Below are 19704 nucleotides of genomic sequence, written 5' to 3'. Positions count from 1 at the left end.
GGTTGTACACCTGCAGCCGAGATCCTGTGGCCCAGGTAATCGATCTCCTGCTGTAGAAGACGGCACTTGCTGGGTTTCAACTTCAAGCCATGTTCCCTTAGCCTCTGGAACACGCGGCCCAGCTTCTGTAGATGTTCTTCGAACGTGGCTGAATAGACCACAATGTCATCAAGGTAGATGAGGGTGAAGTCGAAATTGAAGTCTCCCAAGCAGCGGTCCATCAGCCTCTGGAAAGTTCCCGGCGCGTTGTTCAGGCCGAAGGGCATTCTGTCAAACTCGTACAGACCCATGGGTAGGATGAAAGCGATCTTTTCTCTGTCCTTTTCGCTCATGGGTACCTGCCAATAGCCGCTGGCCAGATCTAGGGAGGAAAAGTACTTGGCTTTCTTCAGAGCCGTCAGGGATTCTTCGATCCTCGGCAAAGGGTATGAGTCCCGGATGGTGCAAGCATTCAGGCGGCGGTAGTCCACACAGAACCTCAGGGATCCATCTTTCTTTTTAACTATTACCACCGGTGCAGCCCAGGGGCTCTGGCTCTCTCGTACCACTCCGGCTTGGAGCATGGAGTTCAGGAGGTTTTTCACTTCTTGGTATTGCTGGGGTGGTATCTGCCGGTATCTCTCGCGGATAGGAGAAGCGTTACCTGTAGGGATCTCGTGTTGGATACTGGTGGTGCATCCAAAGTCGGTGTCATGCCGGGCAAAGGACGCCTGGTGTTCCTGCAGTAGTTTTTCCACCTGGGACACTTCCTGTTTAGAGTATTGGGATGTATCTAGCTGACACTTCTCTAGCAGGTCCTTTCCAGCTTCAGTGTCATCTGTGGCGGTGGCCATGGCGGAGACAGTCACTGTCCAGTCTCCCTCTGCCGATGGGGCAAACTGGAGGGGGCCCCTGGGATTCACCTCTGTAGGTAGGGCATAGACTCTGGCGAGCTGTGTCCCCGCTTCTAGGTCGACGCCTACACTAACCGTATTGCTCAGATGGACAGGGATCCTTCCCCTCCTCACGACAGCCAGAGTGCGAACAACTAATGGGTTCAGTTTTCCCTCCCTCGGGGTTTGCGGCTCAATCAGTACCTCCACGCCTTCAAGTGGTCTTGTGGTGCTAAGGGGTAGCGAGATAATTGTCTCCTTTTCAGCCGGTAAGGTGATCCTAGTGTGGCGAGGCACGGTGATAGTGGCTATGGGCCGTTGTTCCTCTGCCATTTGCTGTAGGCTGCAGGCCCGAACCACTCTTTGGAATGCTTGGCGGGTGGCCCCGTGTGTGGTAACTTCCTGCCAGTACTTGGGTCCCCGCTTGGTAAACAATACCAGGTCTAGGTCTTTCAGGATGTTCATCCCAATAATCATGGGCGTTTCCGAACCGAAGCCTTCTTTGACCACGATTATCCCCCTCTTCCCGAGGTCCTGTCCACACATTTTTGTGCTCATCCAAGCTACTGCCGTTACTGGAATGGGTAGATTATTGACCGCTTTGATCTTGATGACGGTATTTGGGTCATAAGCAGCCCGTGGTTGTAGATATTTCTCGTAAAACTGCTCTGAGATGGTGGACACCTGGGATCCAGTATCCATTAGTCCTTGCACGGCAACCCCCTCTAGCATTACTTTCAGTGTAGGGCTTTTTGATGCAAGCTGGCTCCTTTGTTGGTTCCTTTTCTCTTTGGCCTTCCCGGTCGAGCGAGCCTCCTCAGCCGGGGTGTCTAGTTTAAAGGTGCCCGCTGTTGAGAGGCACGGCTTGGCGGTTCTAGTGAATAGGCCTGGGGCTCCATCCGCTGTTTCGAGTGAAACTCCGCTTGCTGGGGTGTTTGAGAGTCCATTCGATGGAACGGCTGTGGGTCGGGTTGGAAGGAGTTCTGGGGGCAACGGTTTGCTCTGTGACGGGGGTCACCACATGTCCAGCACTTTCCCATAGGCCGGCTAGATTGCCGTCTCACTTGCCTATCTGCCTGTCGGTCTAATGTGAGCTGCAGCACCTGCTTCTGTAAATCCGCCACCATCTGCTTCAGTTCCTCCGTGTCGCTGTTCGGAGTATTTGTACTGTACATGGATCTGCAAGTAGCGGTATAAGTCTCTGTTCCCGTAACAGGTCCCCTAGTACGTTCTATGGCTTCTTGTTTAACCTCAGCAAATGTAAGGGCTGGATTTATCCTGCAATGAGCGGTTGAGATACGGATCTCTCAGTCCTATTACGAATTGGTCCCTCAGCACCAGGTCGCGGGAGGATGTACCAGCTAGATTTTCTCCATTTTTGCAGGCTTGTTCCAGCAGTACTTGGAGGGCATTCGCATATCGGGGAATGTCCTCCCACTCGAGCTGTGTACGCTGGAAGAACATGTAGCGCAGTGTTCCCAGGTATCTGGTCGGCCCATAGGTGTTCTCAGGCACCCGCACCAAGTCATCTAATGTACGCTGGCCCCTAACCGTCTCCAGTCTGACTGTCGTCCATGCCTCCTCCTCTAACGTCAGCATAACCATTTCCGCTAAGGTCTTAGGATCAACATTATACAGTTAGGTCCAGAAATATTTGGACAGTGACACAATTTTCGCGAGTTGGGCTCTGCATGCCACCACATTGGATTTGAAATTAAACCTCTACAACAGAATTCAAGTGCAGATTGTAACGTTTAATTTGAAGGTTTGAACAAAAATATCTGATAGAAATTGTAGGAATTGTACACATTTCTTTACAAACACTCCACATTTTAGGAGGTCAAAAGTAATTGGACAAATAAACCAAACCCAAACAAAATATTTTTATTTTCAATATTTTGTTGCGAATCCTTTGGAGACAATCACTGCCTTAAGTCTGGAACCCATGGACATCACCAAACGCTGGGTTTCCTCCTTCTTAATGCTTTGCCAGGCCTTTACAGCCGCAGCCTTCAGGTCTTGCTTGTTTGTGGGTCTTTCCGTCTTAAGTCTGGATTTGAGCAAGTGAAATGCATGCTCAATTGGGTTAAGATCTGGTGATTGACTTGGCCATTGCAGAATGTTCCACTTTTTTGCACTCATGAACTCCTGGGTAGCTTTGGCTGTATGCTTGGGGTCATTGTCCATCTGTACTATGAAGCGCCGTCCGATCAACTTTGCGGCATTTGGAAGAATCTGGGCTGAAAGTATATCCCGGTACACTTCAGAATTCATCCGGCTACTCTTGTCTGCTGTTATGTCATCAATAAATACAAGTGACCCAGTGCCATTGAAAGCCATGCATGCCCATGCCATCACGTTGCCTCCACCATGTTTTACAGAGGATGTGGTGTGCATTGGATCATGTGCCGTTCCCTTTCTTCTCCAAACTTTTTTCTTCCCATCATTCTGGTACAGGTTGATCTTTGTCTCATCTGTCCATAGAATACTTTTCCAGAACTGAGCTGGCTTCATGAGGTGTTTTTCAGCAAATTTAACTCTGGCCTGTCTATTTTTGGAATTGATGAATGGTTTGCATCTAGATGTGAACCCTTTGTATTTACTTTCATGGAGTCTTCTCTTTACTGTTGACTTAGAGACAGATACACCTACTTCACTGAGAGTGTTCTGGACTTCAGTTGATGTTGTGAACGGGTTCTTCTTCACCAAAGAAAGTATGCGGCGATCATCCACCACTGTTGTCATCCGTGGACGCCCAGGCCTTTTTCAGTTCCCAAGCTCACCAGTCAATTCCTTTTTTCTCAGAATGTACCCGACTGTTGATTTTGCTACTCCAAGCATGTCTGCTATCTCTCTGATGGATTTTTTCTTTTTTTTCAGCCTCAGGATGTTCTGCTTCACCTCAATTGAGAGTTCCTTAGACCGCATGTTGTCTGGTCACAGCAACAGCTTCCAAATGCAAAACCCCACACCTGTAATCAACCCCAGACCTTTTAACTACTTCATTGATTACAGGTTAACGAGAGAGACGCCTTCAGAGTTAATTGCAGCCCTTAGAGTCCCTTGTCCAATTACTTTTGGTCCCTTTAAAAAGAGGAGGCTATGCATTACAGAGCTATGATTCCTAAACCCTTTCTCCGATTTGGATGTGAAAACTCTCATATTGCAGCTGGGAGTGTGCACTTTCAGCCCATATTATATATATAATTGTATTTCTGAACATGTTTTTGTAAACAGCTAAAATAACAAAACTTGTCTCACTGTCCAAATATTTCTGGACCTAACTGTACATTTCCCCCACTATCCTAAGTTGTTCCGCCCATTCAGGTACAGGGTAATTCCGTCCGTTAAACTTTCTCACTTGATTTACAATAGACGCCGTAGGAGCTGTCTGACTATAAGCTACCACCGGGAGGGGATTTTGCTGGTCACCGATCCTGCTGACTACGCCAGATGAGGTGGCCTCGGGTAAGGCCGCGGCTGAGCTCCCATAATCTGCGCCAACAAAATCCCCATGCTCGGATTTTATGTAAGGGTACATTTCTTTACTGGTAAACATCTCAATGACACACGCCGCTGGCTTAGCAGCACACATAACCAGGGTTTGCTATCCGGGTCTTTAACTTCAGATGCGCGGCGCAGAACACAAAAAAAACAGCAATGATAAACAAAAATTCTGTCCCTGACTTGCCCTATAGGTTATATTACCAGTCCAAAACACAAAGAGGGAGGGCTCCCACGTAGCAGGCCTGGACTCCGGGTAAACGGCAGCGACTCCAAGGGAGAGAAGTGGGAAGATCTTCAGCCCTCTCAACAGAGGACTAGCTTACAGTCTCTTGGTACGGAGGAAGGAGACAGTCCGGAGGTCCCTTGAGTCCAGTATCCCGTCTGCAGCAGTTCTGGCAATCCCTCACACTTCAGCGATGAGGGCAGTCCGAGGCAGGTCTGCTCAGGTCCAGCTCCAGTAGCTCAGTGTCCTTTTCCCGCACTTTTACTTCCTGTACAACAAGTGCCTGGGGGAGGGGATCAGATTTTACAGCGTTCACCCCTCGAGCAATTTTAGCACTTGTCCAAAAGGTGGCAGCACCATCCTGTGTAATGTCAGTCTCCATGTCCATTTTAATCACAAAACAGTCAGTGCTGCTCACCTCGTTACAACGCCACCCACAGTGTGTGGTGAGGTGGGACACCACCGCTGCTGTTATGGGGCACCGGGGGGAGATGTTGTAGCAAGTTGTTAACCCCTCCATGGGTAGGGATGGTGGCCCCGGGACCCTGTGGCTCAGTGCAAGGGATGGTGACCGCAGGGGGTCTCTGGTAAACCAAGGTGATGGTGGCCGGTGCCGCAGCCGGTTGCGTTCGGGTCCCCCACCCGGCTGGTGGTCTCTATCTTTTTCCTGCACTGCTTTGTGTAAGGTAGACTTTCCTAGTGTGAAACTCAGGAGTCCGCTCCCGGCTGGATGTGGCCCGCAGACGCTGGCCCGTGGGATCTATGGGCCCTGGCGGTGACCTCTTATCCCTAATCGGTTGGCTGTTGTCTTCTATGAAGGACTTTGGGTGGGACAGGACCTCTAGTCCTGGCCTCAACCGGTTAATTAACCAGTTCTGCTTGGTTCCGGTCCTGGCTTCAGGGTCCGAGTACCCCCCCTTTGTGCTCCGGTTTCCGGGTCGGCTCCTCGTGTCAGTACCGGCGGGCTACAACCCTGTCCCGGTCCACCTCGGTTCCACGGAGCCGTCTTCCCGGCTTCTGCTGACGGAGACCACAGTCTGCCTCCTAGCCAGTGGCACCAGGGTTCCAACCTTGGTACCTGTCAGTCAGTTTCAGGCCTGACACACAGGCCTGCACTCCACTCTCTCCAAACTCTAGCTAAATCTCGACTGAACTCCTGTTTTTCCCGCCCCGGGCTGTCTGGACCCCTGGGTGGGTGTGTCCCAACCGCCTGGTCACGCCCACTGGTGTGTCTATCTTTCCCTAAGGGGGGTGACTAGGGTTTTCTGGTTGGCTGTGTGTTTCCTAGTGAGGGAACGCTGTAGTGCGGGGGCCTAACTGTGACTACCTGGTTTTGCCTGGGCGTCACACTCACCCCTCGCTCAAGCATCGGTGTGCTCGGGTGTGCTCGGTGTTCTAGGATATAGTGTGCACCCAAAAATCAATGGAAAAACCCAGACCACTCTCCCCCAGAAGTGATGTGTTTAGGGCTGGCTGCATGTGTGCGGAAACCTGAACTGCCCAATCAGTGACTTTCATTGGGGTTCAGTTCAAGTCCGGGTCCCAAACCGAACTTTATCTAAAGTCTGGATGAACCCGCCGAACCGAACTTCAACGGGTCCGCTCATCTCTGTGAGTACAAAACGCTTTTATCACTTCTGTGTACAATCCACTGAAAACTATTGCCAATCAGGAGCTGAGAATCAGTCTTCTGTGCTCCAACACTTAGAGCTAAAATAATCTCACCCATTGACTGCACTTGAATTAAAGGGAACCTGTCATCAGATTTTGACCTTCTAAACTAAAGCTAGCACCTTAAGCAGCACATGTGCTACATTCCATGAAGATGCACGTTTCCTCTTCACCCCCCTGTAGCCCCCAAAACTACCGTTATAAAATCTCGCTCCCATTATTGTCCAGTCCAATGGGCATCCTAATTTGCACCTCCTTTCACTGTCCTCCTGTTTTGATTGACGTAGAAGACGCCTCCGACGCCATCCACTTTGGCAGGCAAAATCTCCATATTTCCGACTTGTGCAAGTGCACTTCGCTCTGCCTTGTTGTTGGCAAAACTGATAACATATGTGCGCCTGCGCGAGCCAGCAAGCACTGGCGTAGCAAAGGGGGGGCGGAGGGGGCGGTCCGCCCCGGGCGGCACGTGTCAGGGGGGCGGCATTTTGGCCACTCGCTTCAGTTCTGCTGCCCCCGGGCCGAGTTCCGGGGACCGGAGTCCTCAGCAGGAAACTGTGGCTGCTGTCTCTTTAAGGCATGCAGACCACAGTGTCCTGCTGGATTGAGCTTCATCTGTGAGCGGAGCTACCGCCCGGCATCCTGCTCTGTTCCACAGAGATGAAAGAGTGCCAGCCAGCAACCCCCAGCATAGCGCTGGCCTCCGGCGCTGTGTGGGCCCCCTCTCATTCGTGTCCGAGCGGTAAGTGCTACCCCCCTCGACCTGTATACTCCCTCCCAGCCACCCGGTTTATGGGCCCCGGTGAGCTGCATGGGCTTTTCCCACCTCAGGAGCTGCGTGTGTCGGTGCAGGCTCAGCTCTGCTACATCTGCCCTGTGCTTGGTGCAGGCACAGCTCTATTACATCTGCCCTGTGCTTGGTGCAGGCACAGCTCTGCTACATCTGCCCTGTGCTTGGTGTAGGCTCAGCTCTGCTACATCTGCCCTGTGCTTGGTGTAGGCTCAGCTCTGCTACATCTGCCCTGTGCTTGGTGCAGGCTCAGCTCTGCTACATCTGCCCTGTGTCTGGTGCAGGCTCAGCTCTGCTACATCTGCCCTGTGCTCGGTGCAGGCTCAGATTTGCTACATCTGCCCTGTGTCTGGTGCAGGCTCAGCTCTGCTACACCTGCCCTGTGTCTGGTGCAGGCTCAGCTCTGCTACATCTGTCCTGTGTCTGGTGCAGGCTCAGCTCTGCTACATCTGCCCTGTGTCTGGTGCAGGCTCAGCTCTGCTACATCTGCCCTGTGTCTGGTGCAGGCTCAGCTCTGCTACACCTGCCCTGTGTCTGGTGCAGGCTCAGCTCTGCTACATCTGCCCTGTGTCTGGTGCAGGCTCAGTTCTGCTACATCTGCCCTGTGCTCGGTGCAGGCTCAGCTCTGCTACATCTGCACTGTGCTCGGTGCAGGCTCAGCTCTGCTACATCTGCCCTGTGTCTGGTGCAGGCTCAGCTCCGCTACATCTGCCCTGTGCTTGGTGCAGGCTCAGCTCCGCTACATCTGCCCTGTGCTTGGTGCAGGCTCAGCTCCTCTACATCTGCCCTGTGCTTGGTGCAGGCTCAGCTCCACTACATCTGCCCTGTGCTTGGTGCAGGTGTCGCGGGCGGGGAGGAGGGTGTCAGCACACCGCGCTCACCCCTTCTGCTCGGGTCCGGCAGCTGCTCCTGGTGGCTCGAGCCGTAGGCCGGATCCCGGGGTTTCTCGAGCGACACTCCTCGCCCGTGAGTGAAAGGGGGGTGTTTGTTGGGTGTGGGGATTGTTATAGTTCGTGACGCCACCCACGGTTGTGGTGATTGCACCACCGCTGCTCAGTGTGGGGGTCCCGGGGATGGTGATGCGGAGCAGCCAGGTGTTGTGTTGCCCCTCCGTGGGTAGGGGTTGGTGATCCCGGGGCCCAGTGAAGAGATGTAAAGTGTAGGGCCTGGAGGGCGCAGGGACGCGGGGGCAGCGCTGTGCCTTGCGGCACTGTGGTACTCACTCAGCCTGAGACTTGGACACAGTTTGTACGGTAAACCAAACGGCTGGTAGGACGGTCCCACAGACGGCTGCACCTGCACTCCCGGTAGGTGACGGTGATGTCTCTCTTCCTTGCACCTGTGTTGACTGATGGTAGCGGTGGATTCCCTCCGGTTACCCGCTCCCCGACTGCAATCTGGGCCGGAGGAGCTCTACACTTTGCCCGCAGGCGCTGGCCCTGGGGAAACTGGTGCCCTGGCGGTGGCGGTGTCTCCCCTGTAATGGTCGGGCTGTTGCCGTCAATCGGGACTTGGTTGCTGGGGGATCTACGTCCCCTTCACTGACGGATTCGGCAAATTGGGCGACTCCTAGCCTTGCCGGGGTCCGAGAGGCCCCTGCCCTGGTGCTGACTGTCCTTCGGAACACTGCTCCAGACCACCGGGCACACAGCCAACGGGGTCCTTCCAGGAACTTCCAAACGGTCCCCCTCCGGACAGTCACTGCCGTCGCTGACCTTGCTGTTCTGGCCCTACACAAAGCTGGGCTCTCAGGCTTGCACACTCTCTGCTCTGTCACCACTTCTTGCTTTCCTCCTTTACCACTTCTCTTTCTTACTGTCACTTCGCTGTTTACTTTAGCCACCCTAGGCTACTCCTCCACTCCTTCCACTTCCTCCTCCCTGACTAGACTGCCTGGTAACTTCCTGCCTCCAGAGTTGTGAGCTCCTTGGTGGGTGGAGCCAACCGCCTGGCCCACCCCCTGGTGTGCATCAACAGACTCCTGGAGGAAGGCAACAAGGATTTCTGGTTAGCAGATGTGCCTACCTGGAGTGTGGGGTGTGGTGGTGTTGTGACCTGTGTCCCCTGGCTTGCCCAGGGCGACACACAGGCTCAGCTCCGCTACATCTGCCCTGTGCTTGGTGCAGGCTCAGCTCTGCTACATCTGCACTGTGCTTGGTGCAGGCTCAGCTCCGCTACATCTGCCCTGTGCTTGGTGCAGGCTCAGCTCCGCTACATCTGCCCTGTGCTTGGTGCAGGCTCAGCTCCGCTACATCTGCCCTATGCTTGGTGCAGGTTCAGCTCCTCTACATCTGCCCTGTGCTTGGTGCAGGTTCAGCTCCTCTACATCTGCCCTGTTCTTGGTGCAGGCTCAGCTCCTCTACATCTGCCCTGTGCTTGGTGCAGGCTCAGCTCCTCTGCATCTGCCCTGTGCTTGGTGCAGCCTCAGCTCTGCAGCAGCCGCGTGTGCGGGCCCCCAAAAGCCACGTGTGTGTCTATATGTGCAGCAGAGTTGTGTGTGTATGTATGTATGCAGTAGAGCTGTGTGTGTCTCTGTATGTAGCAGAGTTGTGTCTGTATGCATGTATGCAGCAGCTACAGTTGTGTGTCTGTATGTATGCAGCAGCTAGAGTTGTGTGTATGTATGCATGTATGCAGCAGCTGCAGAGTTGTGTGTGCCTGTATGTATATATATATATATGTATGCAGCAGCTGCAGAGTTGTGTGTGCCTGTATGTATATATATATATATATATGTATGCAGCAGCTGCAGAGTTGTGTGTGTCTGTATGTGTGCTGCAGAGTTTTGTGTCTGTATGCAGTAGAGCTGTTTGTCTGTATAAATGCAGTAGTGTGTGTCTGTATGTATGCTGCAGAGTTGTGTGTCTGTATGCAGTTGTGTGTCTGTATGCAGCAGAGTTGTGTGTCTATATGTATGCTACAGAGTTGTCTGGATGTGTGCAGTAGAGCTGTGTGTGTCTGTATAAATGCAGTAGAGCTGTGTGTGTCTGTATGTATGCAGTAGAGCTGTGTGTGTCTGTATGTATGCAGCAGAGCTGTGTGTGTCTGTATGTATGCAGCAGAGTTGTGTGTCAGTATGTATTCATGTATGCAGCAGCTACAGAGTTGTGTGTGTCTGTATGTATGCAGCAGAGTTGTGTGTCAGTATGTATTCATGTATGCAGCAGCTACAGAGTTGTGTGTGTCTGTATGTATGCAGCAGAGTTGTGTGTCTGTATGTATTCATGTATGCAGCAGCTACAGAGTTGTGTGTGTCTGTATGTATGCAGCAGAGTTGTGTGTCAGTATGTATTCATGTATGCAGCAGCTACAGAGTTGTGTGTGTCTGTATGCAGAAGAGTTGTATGTGTCTGTCTGTATGTATGCTGCAGAGTTGTGTGTGTGTATAATAGGCCTACATGTGTGTAAAAAGGTGAAAGTCTAGGACTAATAGCAGCAGTCTACAATTAGATCTTTGATTGTAGTTCCATGAAAAATAAATATTTTTATGGTTTTCCAAATTTTTGAAAATTTCTGGATTCTCAACGGCCAACGGAGGGGGGCGGCAAATTTGACGACCGCCCCGGGCGGCAAAAGCAGTAGCTACGCCACTGCCAGCAAGTATTCTGCACATGCGCGAGATTTTGCCAGCAATGTGGATGAAGCTGGTGACATCCACATCGAAGGCAAAATCTTGCGCCTGTGCAGAGAACTCGCCGGTTTGTGCAGGAGCATCTGTGTTTTAGGCTTTTCCCGCAATATGGCAGAGCGAAGTGCGCGTGTGCGACCCGGGAATATGTTTGTGCATGCAAGAGATTTTGCCCGCTTATGTGGCATCTGAGGTGTCATCCATGTCAATCAGCCCAGGAGGACGAAAGGAGGGACAGGAAGCGCAGATTAATATCCCATCGGACTGGACAGCACAATTTATATACAGGGCGGCAGATTTTATAAAGGTATTTATGGGGTCTACAAGGGGGCTCAGGCGGTAGCATGCACCTTTTATACAATGCAGCATAGGAGTTGCTTATGGTGCTAGTTTTAGTTTAAAAGGCCAAAATCAGGTGACAGGTTCCCTTTAAACTCTATAGTTTGATGCTCAATGCACAATATATACAGAGCGGGGAAGTCCTGCACACACTGAGGAGCTGATCATGTGACCCACTGACTCCTCCCCTCCATGTGACATCATCACAGGTCCTGTAAGCACAGCTGCGTTTTGAACACGCCCCTATCACGTGACAGAAATGACGTCATACCTGGAAGGAGCCCATACAGTCTAGCATCTATCATCCAGTGTGCGGCTCTGCAGGAGGAGGTATGTGGAGACTCCCCATTACTGGGTGCAGGGGGCATTAACCGCTTCAAAACCGGCCAACACATTAGCATTTATATTTTTCATGGGCGCCATTCTGGGATACATATAACTTATTAACCTTCTACATGCCAAAAGCCAGATTTCTTATTATCATTTTTGACTATAGCCTTATTTTTAGCTTTTTATATTCATGAGTCATTTTTAACTCCTTCCTAACATATAATGTACATGTACTGGCGATGTAACGTGCGCTTCTGTGCACAGGCGGTCAATCAGTGAGGCGAGGAGTGATGACAGCTGCGCTCATCAGCCCGATGACTGGAAGTGAGGAAGAGTAACACGCCAAGGTACCATTATATCTGCTGATAAATAGAAGTATTAGCTCTTTAAATGCTGCTGTCATTCTCCGAGCTCTGGCTGCGACGGCCGCTTGTGTCCGTGTTCTTATAGGAGTTTGGTATTTTTATTATAAACTGCAATTCTAAAGATTCACGCTCAATTCCCCTATTAAGGAAGAATCCCCCATAATTCTGTAGCTCCCCCAATGCTGATGTTTTCTTATCTGTGTTGGGCATAGAACTGAGAAAGTTGAAACATTGTCGTACTTACCGCTGTTTAAATCCTACCAATTGTCTTAAGCATGATTGATATTTTTGTTTACATGGGATTTTGTATGATGTGACATCGTCATCTTCTCCCCATTCAGGTCCCTACAATATCGGATCCTCTCAGATCTTCTATAGAAGAGAATTCCCCTGATTGAACCATCAAGGATGGATAGGGACAGGGACAAGATGGCGGAGAGGATATTACACCTCACCCTAGAGATCCTCTTCCGGCTTACTGGAGAGGTGAGAGATTCTGATGACGTCACATTACATCATTCTTATCTATGGGAATAACAGATGGACAGAACTGGAGAGGTGAGGACTCTGGAAATGTCTGTAGTGAGGTTTATTAATGTGTCTCTCCATAACCAGGATTACACAGTAGTGAAGAAGACCTCTAGTGAGAGCTGTCAGGCCCCTGTGTCTGAGGGATGGGGAAGACCCCTGAGCCCAATCATTGGGCCTTCACCTCACCCCCTGATACATGAGGACATCAATGACCAGAAGATCCTAGAGCTCACCTACAAGATGATTGAGCTGCTGACTGGAGAGGTGACACTGCTGGGAATGCTGGGACATTATACAGTAACGCTATGAAGGGATCGGGGGATGACGGTATCATTGTATGTGTCAGGTTCCTATAAGATGTCAGGATGTCACCATCTATTTCTCCATGGAGGAGTGGGAGTATTTAGAAGGACACAAAGATCTGTACAAGGACGTCATGATGGCGGATCCCCAGCCCCTCACATCACCAGGTAATAGACAGGACTAAATACACACGGCCTATAATTATCTGTATGTAAAGAATGAATTCAGTCCCTGTCTGTGTTTCCTCCAGTTCTATCCAGTGAGAGGACAACACCAGAGAGATGTCCCCGTCCTCTTCTTCCACAGGACTGTAAACAAGAAGATCCCGATGTTCCTCAGGATGATGAGGTAGATGGAGAGAAGGTGTCATGAAATCTTCCCTATGATGTGTAGACGGCTGTGAAGGTCTTGTGCTCAGTCTTGTTTATCCCGCAGTATTATACACGGAATGGGCAATTTATTAGAATTACTGGCCCTTTCCCAACATAAAATTAAGGCCCTAATTCATCAAAACTCTGCTAGAGTAAGATGTGCCAAATCCATAAAGAGGTACCATATTTTTCAGACTATAAGACGCACCCTGGTTTTAGAGAAGGAAAATAGGAAAATAAAATTTTAAGCAAAAAATGTGGTCATGACACACTCATGGGGCGAGGATCTGCTGCTGACACTGTTATGGGGGTAATGTCCCCAAATTCTCTAAGGTACCCTATCCTGGTAATGATGCGCCTGCCTTGTATTTGATCCCCACCTTGTATATATATGTCCCTCATCCTGATAAATACCCCCATCCTGCTATATACTGCCATCCTGGTATGTGCTCCCATCCTGCTATATACCCCCATCCTGGTATATGGCCGCATCCTGCTCATAATTAACTGCATTCTGGTGTATGGCCGCATCCTGCTATATACTCCCATCCTGCTATATACCTCCATTTTGCTATATACCCCCATCCTGCTCATAATATACCCCATCCTGCTGTATACCCCCATCCTGCTGTATACCCCCATCCTGCTATATACCCCCATCCTGCTATATACCCCCATCCTGCTATATACGCCCATCCTGCTATATAACCCCATCCTGCTATATATACCCATGCTGATATATACCCCCATCCTGCTATATACCTCTATTCTGCTATATACCCCCATGCTGCTATATACCCCCATGCTGCTATATACCCCCATCCTGCTATATACCCCCATCCTGCTATATACCCCCATCCTGCTATATACCCCCATCCTGCTATGTATCCCCATGCTGCTATATGGCCTGCATCCTGTGGCACACAAAAAAATAAACATTTATTCTCACCTTTCCTCACTCCCTGCAGCATCGCTCCTCCTCCCGTCTGTGCCAGCAGCAGCGCCGCAGAGTGAAGCCGGCCACGATCCCTGCAGCATCGCGATGTCACGTGCGAACAGCGATGACGTCATAGCTGTGCGCACCGCTAGTCTCCACACACCGCCGCAGCCAGCACAGACAGGAGGACGAGCGAGGCTGCAGGGATCGTGGCCGGTAAGCATACTGATTCACTGCCCCCCGCACTGCTGATGATGTGCGGGGGGCAATGAATACAGCCGCACATGATCACTCCAGGCTGTAGTGGCCAGGGGTGATCATGCAGGCCGGCTGTTTACTTATGCGCGCATCCCCCGCCCATCATCCCGTGCACCTGTCAGCGCCGGCTTCACTGCTGAGAGATGATGGGTGGGATGATGGGCGTGCATATTAAATGAGCGGGTCCACGTGGTCACGGCAGGCTGCTACAGCCTGCTCGTGCCCCCGATGACCCTCATTTCCCGCAGCCATGCCATACATTCAGACTATAAGACGCACCCCCCACTTTCCCCCAACATTTGGGGAGAAAAAAAGTGTGTCTTATAGTCCGAAAAATACGGTATTTTTAATTACTGTTGTATTTTTCAACATTTTTTTGATGTATACAGAAGACCTGCAGCTATTTTGCGAACTACAGCTGTCATATATTTTTGACCATTTTGATAATATATGATTTTTTCTGTTCTTTGCAAACATTTCACATGACATCTCCATCTGTTTGTGACTTTTACAATATTTGTTTCAGGGTAAAGATCTGACCCATATTAATACTACAGGGACATATGTGATGGGTGATGAGTGGTGTAAAGAGGAGATTCCTACAGACACAGGTGAGTAACAGTACAGAAACCAGTGGGGACTCAAAGAATTTATTGAAAAAGGTAAGTTGACTATTAGCGTGGTTGGTAAGCGCTGTCTTACTCACTGCATGCACCGCTCTGCTCCTCCTGGCATCAGATCAACTCGGGAGGTGCCTCTTGCAACATATCCAGATCTGCTACATCCTTCTGTTGCTGGAGAGTCTCCAAACGGCTGTTGTGACACGTGGCCAGACTCTGCAGGATTTTAATCACCTGTCTCCTGCGAGTGTTGATGCTCTGACTTATTCCCGGCCAGTAGTGGGTTTATTGAGCAACTCCTTCCTCCACACCTTTCCTGATTGTAGTGTGAGGTAGCGTGGTCGGCTGCGCAGCAGAAGACACGGGATCCAGGCACCAAGGGTCACAGCACACGGTTTAATATCCAAACAAAAGTCCACAACAGTACACATGTGCCTCTCCGGCAGAGAACTCAGGGAGTTGTGTTCACTCCCTCACACTCGGCACCCCCGCCCTTGTTCCTGTTTCCTTTTAACCCTTCTTTCAGCCTGTAGGGAAACAGCATTAACCCTGGAGTGGAGTTGCTTTCTATCATGGAGTGAGCACAACCGGGGCGAGACATACCGGCCGTCATAGATAACCCCGGTCACAGTCTCACATACCCCCCCCCCCCCTCAGTTCAAGCGTGCGGGGTTGAACTCCCGCCAACAAACACGGGCCGCGGGACAATGCATCGGCGTTGCCCTGCAACCTACCGGCCCGGTGTTCAACCGTAAACCGGAAGTTCTGCAGAGAAAGGAACCACCGGGTAACCCGGGCATTCCGTTCCTTGGCGGACCTCATCCAGACCAGTGGAGAGTGATCCGTCACCAAGCGAAACCGCCGTCCCAGCAGGTAATAGCGTAGGGACTCCAAGGCCCACTTGATCGCCAGGCACTCCTTTTCCACTACGCTATAATTCCGCTCGGGAGGGGTGAGCTTCCTACTTAAGAAGGTGACGGGGTGTTCCTCCCCCTGAACCACCTGAGACAGCACTGCCCCCAGGCCGACCTCAGAGGCGTCAGTCTGTACTATGAACTCCTTCCGGAAATCAGGGTTTACAAGAACGGGCTGTCCGCACAGAACCCCCTTCAGGGCCCGGAAGGAGTCCTCTGCCTGCGGAGTCCAGCGCACCATGACGGACTTCTTGCCTTTGAGAAGGTCCGTCAAGGGGGCTGATAGTCCCGCAAAATCTTTTACAAACCTCCTGTAGTACCCCACGATACCCAGGAAGGCCCTAACCTGCTTCGTGGTCAGGGGTCTAGGCCACTTCTGGATCGCCTCAACCTTGTTAATTTGGGGCTTAATCACTCCTTGGCCTATCACGTAGCCCAAGTAGCGGGCTTCCGTGAGTCCCAACGCACATTTCTTGGGATTGGCTGTCAATCCGGCTGTTCGAAGCGCGTCCACCACCGCTTGTACCTGTTCCAAGTGGGTCTGCCACTCGGAGCTGTAAATAATGATGTCATCAAGGTACGCTGATGCATACGCCTGGTGGGGTTCCAGCACTAAGTCCATCAACCTCTGGAACGTGGCCGGAGCGCCATGTAACCCAAAAGGCAAGACAACATAGCGGAAGAGACCCTCCGGCGTAACAAAAGCGGTTTTCTCCTTGGCGGACTCCGTCAGTGGCACCTGCCAGTACCCCTTGGTCAGGTCGAGCGTGGTGAAATATCGCGCCTGTCCCAGCCTATCAATCAGCTCATCCACCCGGGGCATGGGGTAGAGATCGAACTTGGATATTTCGTTCAATCTCCTAAAGTCATTGCAGAACCTTAAGGAGCCAACAGGTTTTGGTATTAGGACAATGGGACTAGCCCATTCACTCCGGGATTTTTCGATGACCCCCAGGCGTAGCATTGTCTTCACTTCCTCTGATATGGCTTGTCTTCGAGCCTCCGGCACGCGGTATGACTTCAGGTGTACCTTCTGGTGAGGCTCGGTGACAATGTCATGTCGTATCAGACTTGTCCTACCCGGCAGCTCGGAGAAGACATCGGGGTTCTGCTGAACCAGCCGTCTGGCCTCTCGCCTCTGTTGCTTGGTGAGGGCTTCTCCAATCCTTACTTCCGGTTCGTCCTCTCCGGAGGTCACTGGAGCCGGATGTGAACGACCCGAAGAGGAGGGAGATGGGGAAAAAACAACCATCAGGCTTTCCCGTTCCTGCCAAGGTTTTAATAGGTTGACATGGTATATTTGTTCAGGTTTCCGCCTACCGGGCTGCAATACCTTATAGTTGACCACCCCGACTTTTTCCTTTATCTCGTAGGGGCCTTGCCACTGAGCCAGGAATTTACTCTCCGCCGTGGGGATTAAAACCAACACCCGATCCCCGGGTTTAAAGGTCCGCACGGTGGCTTGTCTATTGTAGCGGCCGCTTTGCGCGGCCTGAGCCTCCTGTAAATGCTCCTTCACAATTGGCATGACCGCGCTTATGCGGTTCTGCATTCCTAAAATGTGTTCAATCACACTTTTATGGGGGGTGGGCTCTTGCTCCCATGTTTCCTTTGCCAGGTCCAATAATCCCCGGGGATGTCGCCCGTATAACAACTCAAAAGGCGAAAACCCCGTGGATGCCTGTGGCACCTCTCGTATGGCAAACATCAAATAGGGAAGCATCATATCCCAGTCTTTCCCGTCTTTGGAAATCACCCTTTTGAGCATGGTTTTCAGGGTTTTATTGAATCGTTCCACTAAACCGTCCGTCTGAGGATGATACACAGACGTACGCAACTGCTTGATCTGGAGTAGCCGGCATAGCTCTTTGGTCACTTTAGACATGAATGGGGTCCCCTGATCCGTAAGGATCTCCTTGGGCAACCCCATCCGGCAGAACACAGCAAACAACTCCCGAGCTATAAGCTTCGCCGCAGTATGTCTGAGAGGTATCGCCTCTGGATACCGGGTGGCATAGTCAACAATCACTAGGATGTGTTGGTGCCCTCGAGTAGACTTTACGAGGGGCCCCACCAGATCCATCCCTATCCGTTCAAAAGGGACTTCTATAATGGGTAAGGGCACCAACGGACTGCGAAAGTGGGTCAGGGGTGCGGTAAGCTGACACTCCGGGCAGGTTTCGCAGAACCGTTTTACCTCCCCAAAGACCCCGGGCCCATAGAACCTTTGCAATATTCGCTCCTGCGTTTTCTTGACCCCTAGATGGCCACTCATCAGGTGTTTATGAGCCAAGTCGAGGACCCGCTGGCGATATGACTGGGGCACCACCAACTGCTCTACCCCCACGCCCCGTATTTCATCTACCCGGTAGAGTAAATCCTGCTTAAGAGCGAAATGGGGGTACCTTACCTGGGCACCGGGCAGCTGTGCCACCCCGTCAACTACTGTCACCCGACTCCGGGCATGTATTAATGTAGGGTCCTGGAGTTGGGCTGTCCCAAACGTATCCGGGGACGCCTCCAACTCCGGGATGGGTTCGACCGTCTCAGCCTCTCCTGCCAATACCTCTAGGGGCGACCTATCGGGTTCCCATTCTGTCCCTATCATGGGAACCCCTACGGCAGGCGTCCCGGATTCAGGATTGTAGGGCTCAGGTCCCGGACTGACCAATATCTGAGGGGACTTAGGAGGTCCCTTCCATAAAGTCCAAAAATAGGGCAGATCCCTTCCTAGGATCACGTCATATGGAAGAGTGTTAATAAGTCCCACCTCATGTTGCACCTGACCGCAAGGTGCTGTGATGGTGACAATCCCCGTGGGATAGTCTCGGCGGTCCCCATGTATGCAAACCACCCCCACGGTACGTCCTGTGGCCTTTACTTTAGCCCTTAGGGTTGATCGCACAAGGGTCACTAAGCTTCCGGAATCCAACAAGCCTGTAACCGGACATCCATTCACCTGTATTTGGCACAAGTGGGGCTCAGTCTCTGGGGAGACCAGATCAGCGGTACACACCACCTGAGCATACATTGAACCCCGCCGGGTAACCCCACAATCCATGGGCTCCGTGGTGAGTAGACACTGGGCTTCCATATGTCCCACCCGCTGGCACCGCCAACATCTAATAGGGAAGGAAACCCCCTTGACGAGTTGTCGTTTAGGGTACAGAACCTTCCGGACCTCAGGGACGGCGGGCGCGGCCTCAGACGGGACGGTAGCGGACTCCTGCACCGGTGTCGGCGGTGGGTCCTTGGCCCTAGGCTTGGAGGGGCCGGACCGACGGGCGGTACGCAAAGTCTCAGTGTCCCGTATCAAGTCCTGCGTAGCCACATGCCGCTCTACCAGGGACACTAATTGGTCCAGGGTACTCGGGTCGCCCTGTCCTACCCACCGTTGAATGGTGACGGGTAAAGTGCGCACAAAACGATCAACTACTACCCTTTCCACCATTTGTGCCTGGCTCAGAGTGTCAGGCTGCAACCACTTTTTTACGAGATGCAACAAGTCATAGGCCTGGGAGCGTACGGGTTTGGCTTCCTCATAGAACCACTGATTTACCCGCTGAGCCCGTACATAGGTATTCACCCCCAACCGAGCCAGTATTTCGGCTTTCAAAGTCGCATATTCTATGGCGTTTTCGGTACAGAGGTCCAGGTACGCTTTTTGGGGCTCCCCCGTCAGATAGGGCGACAATACCTCAGCCCACTGGGGGGTCGGCAGCTTTTCCCGCTCGGCCACCCGCTCAAACACCGCCAGGAACGCTTCCACATCATCCCCCGGGGTCATCTTTTGCAACGCTTGTCTCACCGCTTTCCGGACGCTGCCGTTGTCACCCGGTCCCGGGGTTGTTGCTGCCGGTCCGGCACGGATCGACTTGGCCAGGAGAACCATCTGTTCTTGGTGTCTTTGTTCCTGCAATTTCAAGGATTGCTGCTGACGATCCAACGACTGGAGCAGGTGTGCATTGGTCTGTTGCTGCTGTGCATTAGCCTGTTGTTGCTGTGCATTAGCCTGAGCCAGCTGCTTTAGTATGTCCTCCATGGCGTC

At 51.8% G+C, this 19704-nt stretch overlaps 1 protein-coding gene across 1 annotated transcript in view; it reads left to right on the top strand.

Moving 5' to 3' along the window:
- LOC142312826 (uncharacterized) overlaps positions 1–19704 on the top strand; it is a 240548-nt gene that overhangs the window by 71334 nt on the left and 149510 nt on the right. Inside the window, 6 exon segments of the mRNA XM_075351811.1 lie at positions 11622–11704; positions 12064–12208; positions 12338–12517; positions 12600–12723; positions 12807–12904; positions 14649–14733. Coding sequence (XP_075207926.1) covers positions 12131–12208; positions 12338–12517; positions 12600–12723; positions 12807–12904; positions 14649–14733 — 565 coding nt within the window. The 5' untranslated portion in view covers positions 11622–11704; positions 12064–12130.

Source organism: Anomaloglossus baeobatrachus, chromosome 5 (assembly GCF_048569485.1).
Source record: "Anomaloglossus baeobatrachus isolate aAnoBae1 chromosome 5, aAnoBae1.hap1, whole genome shotgun sequence".
In the NCBI taxonomy this organism is placed as follows: Eukaryota; Metazoa; Chordata; class Amphibia; order Anura; family Aromobatidae; genus Anomaloglossus; species Anomaloglossus baeobatrachus.
This window is presented reverse-complemented; position numbering and strand designations above follow the sequence as displayed.